At 42.0% G+C, this 7,175-nt stretch overlaps 2 protein-coding genes across 2 annotated transcripts; one reads left to right on the forward strand and one right to left on the reverse strand.

Moving 5' to 3' along the window:
* The first annotated feature begins 42 nt into the window (after positions 1-42).
* On the forward strand, positions 43-1,242 carry atp5mk (ATP synthase membrane subunit k). Its single transcript, XM_088303649.1, has 4 exons — positions 43-162; positions 689-789; positions 885-975; positions 1,067-1,242. Exons 2-3 carry the CDS (start codon positions 703-705, stop codon positions 972-974), a joined length of 177 nt encoding a protein of 58 aa, XP_088159775.1. The 5' UTR covers positions 43-162; positions 689-702; the 3' UTR covers position 975; positions 1,067-1,242.
* taf5 (TAF5 RNA polymerase II, TATA box binding protein (TBP)-associated factor) lies at positions 1,170-6,226 on the reverse strand. The gene is made up of 11 exons (XM_088303648.1): positions 5,809-6,226; positions 5,013-5,244; positions 4,624-4,939; positions 4,372-4,535; positions 4,119-4,254; positions 3,898-4,018; positions 3,260-3,389; positions 2,970-3,134; positions 2,238-2,415; positions 1,965-2,142; positions 1,170-1,653 (listed from the first exon to the last, which is right to left on the reverse strand). Exons 1-11 carry the CDS (start codon positions 6,221-6,223, stop codon positions 1,439-1,441), a joined length of 2,250 nt encoding a protein of 749 aa, XP_088159774.1. The 5' UTR covers positions 6,224-6,226; the 3' UTR covers positions 1,170-1,438.
* Positions 6,227-7,175: the final 949 nt, after the last annotated feature.

Raw genomic sequence — 7,175 nt, forward strand, 5'->3', positions numbered from 1 at the left:
TTTGGTGACGGCCTTAAGTAACGTCATCACTTTAGACCAATAGCGACAACGATCTTGACAATTAAAAGTAGGCGGGACTTCCTTTCAATTCTCGCATCGAGGCCTCCGTTGAAGGTTAGGGCACAGTCCTCACGTAATTTTGTCAAGGCACTTGTGCTCAAGGTAAGAATACAATTAACGCTTTGTCTACTTACTTTGAACTTGTCGTCGGTATGTGCTACAGTGCTATTTTAGATATGTAAATTTACATGTCGCATTTGACTCGCTTATCATCGACTGTTCGGTCATACATTCGCTAGCTAACGTCAATGGTGTGTAAACGGTTCACAATTAGCTCACTATGCAAACAAGCGAGAGTGACCAACCCGTCAATGTCAGACGTGAGCTGCGCTTCGAATCCTTCCGCTACAAGAAAGTACGCAATCAAACTTTTAACATAATAGGCGAAGAATTGCATCCATTCTTTTTTTGAAAATTAAGGTAACATGCGATTGTTGCAAATTGTTTAAGTCCATCAGAAGCTGCGGGAATATGGACCAATATTGTTCATTGCATCGTGTTCTGTATATTACACGCCTACCCTTTCAAATATATCTTTTTAATCCAAAAATAGCCACACTCGTGTCCGTTCTAGTGTAACTTTAAACGAATGAAAGTACTTATTGATCAATCCTTCATGCTGGAATAGGTTCACGAACCATCATGGGAGGTCACGACGCAGGATCCCAGCACCAGTTCACTGGGTTTGCCAAGTACTTCAACGCATACACCATGGTCGGCAGGAGAAATGTGAGTCAACATTGCTGTATACATTCCATGTTATATTTATATAAGTCACAGTTTAATATATTCACTTGTTTCACGAATTGCTTCTTCTTTCATAGTGCGTTTTGGCCACATATGCCACCCTAGCAGCAATTGGTCTCTTCTTTAAATTGAAGCCCAAGAAACAAGCCGCTGTCACTGAGAAGTAACGTAAGTATTCAGTAACTCTCAACTATTTCTGAAATTGTACTAAAACACACGTTGGCATCCGTGAACTGTTTTGTGTCTGTCTCCTTTACAGATGTACAATTTATTTTTGCCTGCTGGGAGCGGAGAAGGCAGCTGGATGTGCTTGGAATATAATGACTCTTTGTTTTCCCTATGTTAACAATAAAGACCGTTAATGACCAAAACATAAAAAACACTTTTATTTACATGTGTATCTATAAAAACACTATAATACAGAAGTGGCAGCCACATGTTGAGCTGTACTTGTAATTATTTCTAACATGGTTATCAATTACAATGGCACCGTAATAGGACAACGTATTTAGGTGCGACATCACGGTCACTTTTAAGAATGGATGAATATTAATTTGGTTAATTACCATTTGATCTTTTCACACAGTCCAAAAATATCAAAACGATTTCAAGATCAATTCAGTAAAAGGTCTTATGGATTGTAGCCACCTGCTGCCAGGAGCAGATTTCTGCGGGTGAAGTGAAGATGTAGGACAGGCGAGGATTTAGTTGTGTAGCATCCAAGCAGAAGCTCCTGTGAGTTATCTTGTAAGTGAATGTGTCCTGTAGTCGCAGTGAAGTCGTCTGTCTCCAAATCATCAAATGCTTTCATGGCATCCCACAGGCGAACTGTGTTATCCATAGAGCCTAGGAGACACAAGATACTTGAATAGATGTGTGTATTCTACATAAATATACCACACGTTTAAACATGCACAGTAGAAATTTTGTTGTTTTCAATGTCCTGTTTTAATATAAAGCGATGGAAAATACAACTTTTTTTAAAATCTGATTCGTCTAACAATCGCCAACGTAATCTACAGATTTAATTGATTATTATAACAATCATTAGTTTCAACCCTATGTAACTACACTAAATCACCGTCAACATTCTTTTGGGTTGGTCAGATGGAGCATGCTAAAGCAGTCTTCATACACAACTACAGTGAAGCACGCACCAGAGGCAAGGATTTCACCATCCCTGCTGAACTTGAGCGAGTAGATGGTGTCTGTATGGCCTTTGAGCTCTCCAATCATGAGTCCGTGCCCAATATCCCAAAGAAGAACTCGGCCATCAGTGGCCCCTGAAGCCAAAAACTTCCCGTTGGGTGAGAATGACAGCGCATGGATTGGACCCTAGAAGATGTAGTACAAAGATGTTAGACTTCTTTTTGGCACCTCAGAGACAATACAAGCACGTTCATCAAAAGAAGAAGGCTAATCATTTTTACCTTGTGACCTGTGAAGATGCGAACACAGTTCCCATTCAGGACATCCCACAGGCGGATCGTACGGTCAGATGAACCCGTGGCCACGTAATTAGAGTTTGGGTGGAAGCGGGTGCAAGTGATGTCCGCCAGGTGACCAGCGAACATCCGCAGAGGCTGGTAGTGATCCGTAACCCACAGGCTGAAGGAGGGATATATGGGTGGGTGGATCGAGAGATAATTTAGGTGTTTGGCAATGTTCTGCAAGATTGACACTGAGAGTGCCTTTCCGGGCGGCTTTCTTATCATATGGAAAACTATCAAACTGGTTCCGCTCATGTTGTTGGTTTCTTAGTGCGAATTAAGCTTGCTCGTCACTTTTTTTTTAAAACATTTGCCAGGTGTATAAGAAAAGTCACTCGAGATGGCGATCAAATCCCAAAATTAGTTAAACTGCTCCATTCTGTTGAGTTCAATGTTGTGGGAGAAATCTGTGCCTTAAACTAAGGAAAACACTTGGGAAAAAAAATAATTGATAAATTCAAATTATCAAGACAAATGATTAATCGCCCAGCCCTAATTCTACTTTGTATCGCCCTCTTAATGGAATAGGAATAGGATTTTTGATCATATAAAATGAAAATATCATGCGTGAGTGTGAACAGTATTTATTCAGGCATACGAGCAGTGTATGATGCATTTATAGATAGTTGGCTATCTTAAGTACATAATACAGCAAGATTCCACAATTCTTACCGGGCAACTCTATCATGTCCCCCGGAGACAAAATAGTAGCCATGAGGAGAAAACTGGGTGTCCCACACAGGATAGTTGTGTCCTTTGTAGCCCACCAGACAGGTAAAGGTTTGGAGACTCCACAGCCTCACCGTGCCGTCTTCAGAGCTCGATAGCAGGTAGTTCCTAAATGTGCACGCCAGTCGTCATTACGTTCATCCAATACTGCTCATGTGTTTTGTGCCGAAGCAGATCATTCAGGAGAGCATGTGGTCCATGCAGCAAACAGGTGGAGAAGAGTTGCTTTTTACCTGTCCGGGCTGAAGCTGATTCCATAAACAGGACCACTGTGCCCGTATAGGAGCTTGGACTCGCTCGCTGTCTTTTCATCCATGATCCTCTCCAGCACATCATCTGATTCTTTATCAATCAGGTTCAAGTCTTAAGGGAAATAACAACAAGTTAGCTCCATTGCACAAAAAGCTGCTCGATGATGACAATCATTGTTTAGAGGATCGCCACGGGAAAAAAAAAATCCCACACATTACAAATCATGAAAAAAACAAAAGTTTTCTTTTAATACTGTCTGATGTGATCTAATTTAATGTTAATCATTCTATTTGTATGGAGGAAAAAGTGTTCCACGAGGATCTGATGCAAATAATTAGCGTCAATAAAAACTACGGAATTTGTTGTCTACTCAGGATTTATCATTACCTTTTGTTCCCTTGCCCATAAAATTACAGATATTTGTGAAATGTCCTCCGCTTATTAAGAAGCTAGACCCGGGTTTTTCACTCTAACGAGCAGCCTGCGGGCCAATTTATTACGTCTGGATGGCCAGAAGACAATGAAAAATAACTAATAAATTTGACGGAATGAAAAGTGCATCGATATCGCTGCGGTCTTGAGCTGATTATTTTAATTACGACGAGGCGACTGACTGTACCTGCTGCTGACTTGACTTTGCGCAGCTTTTTGGGAGTGACACTCCACACTCTGACTGAGGAGTCAGCGAAGCCTCCTGCAATTAAACTGGAGTCATCTGTGAAGTCCACAGCAGTTAAATCCTGCAGGAAACATATTTTTTTTTAAATCATAAAATACCAATTTAGTTCACATTTCGACCGCATGAACCCCATTTGAAAAGTGAGTAGTCGATGTACAAACCTGGTATGCGTTGAGAAAAGAGTAGAAGCAAATAGAAGGAAGGTTATCTGGTCCCAGTCGGATCCTCTTGGTGGCTTCTTTCATGTACATGATCTTGTCCAGTTTGTCCGAGTCCTTTAATTCTGGAAGAGGTATCCTGAGAGAAACAGCGCAGTTTTCAGGAAATTCATGAGGCTTGCATAAAGGTCCAAAATGAATTCAATAAAAAGCATGCGTCGGTGCTTGAAAATTGCAGATGAATGCAAATCAATACCTCGTTTGTGAAGGTGCATTGGGATCCTGCTTCTTGCTCTTGGAGCCTATGCTGTCCTTTTTGGGTTTCTTCTTCTTGGGTTTGCCCTCCTCGTTATCCGCTTCCTCGTCCTCATCATCAAGTGGCAGTTCAATTTCCGGTTCCTTAAGCAAGCCATAATAAACCTAGAAGGAGGTGGATGAACGAGGCACCTGTGAGCTTGAGAGCGTGTTACAACAGCTCTGTAAATAATCGTATTAATTATGTACCAACCTTTGACTTATTGGCTTCTCTCTTGCCCTCTCCAGCCAGACTACCGGACATGGCATCAATCTGGCTCTTGCTGCGTGGCATGCCATCAAAGATGTCAATGTAGAGGTGCTCCTGGATGATATTCCAGATCTGGTTGTTTTGGCGCTCTTGCAGGTGCCTCTTGAGCAACTGGTATGAGTCCCGGGAGATGCGCAGAACAAACTTGCTGGTGCGAAAGTCGAGCAGAGTCTCATTGCCTCTCATGTGCGCTTTCTTTGTCAACCCCGACAACACTTGAAGGTCTTCTCGGTAATAACACTCTTGATCGCCGCTAAACCTGACATAGAGTGGCATCGTGTTAGTGAAATGGCAAGCAAGAAGGGGAAGAGAATCTTGTCAAGAAAACTCACTTTTCAAAGAATGCCTTGGCCACATTCTCGTGGTTGTTGTATACCAGTTCCAGGTACATGTGCACAAACAACGGGTAGAAAACCTGGGACAGTTCTGCTCGATGACAGTCTAAAACTGTTTCGATAAACTTTTTCAAGCTGCTGTAATAAACCTCATAGAGAGCTGGGTCTCCCTGCTGGCTGTAAGCAGACAGAACCACACTCACATCCGGCTGGTCCTCTGCGGGTGGAGCTGAAACACAAGTTGGCATTTCAATATTGGCATATAAAGTTGACTAGTTCTAGATGGAGAAATTGTCCTGTAAGGTAAGGTAACCAAAGGTAAGGTAACCAAAATACCAGAACCAGGTCTAAAACGATACTGAGCAATTCTACACCACTGATAAATGAATAAACCTATGTGTCAATCAAATCTGAGCATTATTAACTTTGAAAAGCCTCTATTAGATACAGCTCGTGTAGTTTTTGTTATGGTCATACAGGTGTAACTACTTCAGTGAATGTATGTAGAAAAATACAGCACACTTGTGGGAACTGGAACATAATGTCAGGACTGATACATTTTTATTATTTTAAAAGCAGAGTTTACAGAGTATTTTTTTTCTCAAAATCTATTAGCCTTCTTTTTTGACAATTTCACACCCCTCTAATGGGCTCTACAGAGTAAAAAAATGCACATAAACAAAAATCAGGGGTGGGGTTATCAATTACCAAAACGTTAAGTACAATATATTTTACATCATCATGTTTAGTAAAATGCAAATGAAGAAATTCTCAAATAAGTACTATAGCGTACCTTTGACTGGCGCCTGAGCTGCGGAGGAGGATGTCACTCGGCTCAGAAGAAGAAGAGAGTTGGCATCGAGCCCCCCTCCTTCCACAGTGCCTGGTGCACCTCCAGAACCCGAGGACGTATCACATCCCTTCAAATCGAACAAATCTTGAGGTAATCCAGCTTCACGACGCAAAATGTCTACAGACTCGGACAGTTGATTCTTTTTAAGGAATTGCAGAATTGCCAGCAACGTCTGCTTCTCCTCCAGAGCGCCTGTCGCGGGTTTGTTACTTCCAACCGAAGCACCGGGCCCGGGGGACGCAGAAAGTAACCTTACGTCATTTGCATTGTTGGTTACGACGGCATCAACGGGTGGTTCTGTTTTAATGTCCTTTATTTCAACAGCGTCGGCCATACCGCCTTGTACGGCCGCCATTTTCGAAATGAACTGCGCATGCGCAATAGTACAAAAAAGTATAACCCTCGTGGTGTTACATATCGCCACCTGATTGGCTATCTATGAATTACGACAGTACGAGATGCTGTATTCTCTTACCATAACGTCTTTAAAATTCACTACAACGAAAAAACTTCTAGTGAATTAAGAAATTTGTTTTTAAATACGTTATACATGTGTTTTAAGAAAATTCGTGGGGCATTACCGCCGCGTCCATGCCGCCGCAGTGTCGCCCGGGTTTGGATGCAGCGCCGCCTTGACGTCAGACGGCGCATTGAGTTGGAGAGCTGTGGAGTGATTTCAGATTAAAAAGAACAAGTTACAATATTAAAAGCTGCATATATCCGTCAGAAATCATTACTTTTCACCCACTTCATCACATGATACTTTGTGTGGCTGAGCCAATAGGAGTCCACCCTGGACTAGACCACCATCCGCGCTCACAAACATACGTTGGGGCAATTCAGGGTGTCCAATCAACCTGCCATGAATGCTTTTGGAATGTGGGAGGAAACCGGAGTACCCAGAGGAAACCCACGCAATCATGGGGAGAACATGCAAACTCCACACAGGAAGGCTGCAGCCGGAATAGAAGCCTGCATCTCTGAACAAGTGCCACCCTTCATAACCCGACGTATGACAAAAATCCTGTTTTAAATATGGTCAGATCACATGCTCGTAACATGTTTCATTTTTATTTTTCAATGCATGTACAAAAAAAAATACAAGCCTAACCCAACAACAAAGGGTTTGAAACAATAAATAAATAAATAAAATGAAAATGAATCAGACTCGGGTCATCAGTTGCCCATCTCTGTTGTAGACAAAAGAGAAAAAAAGCATGAGGAAACCTGTTCATTACATTATTTATGGCAAGTCAGTACCATTTCATACCAGGTGGGGGCAGTTTAGTCACACATCACCGGTGTCC

Source organism: Idiotropiscis lumnitzeri, chromosome 8, assembly GCF_059441095.1.
Source record: "Idiotropiscis lumnitzeri isolate Australia: NSW breed Sydney's pygmy pipehorse chromosome 8, RoL_Ilum_1.0, whole genome shotgun sequence".
Classification (NCBI taxonomy): Eukaryota; Metazoa; Chordata; class Actinopteri; order Syngnathiformes; family Syngnathidae; genus Idiotropiscis; species Idiotropiscis lumnitzeri.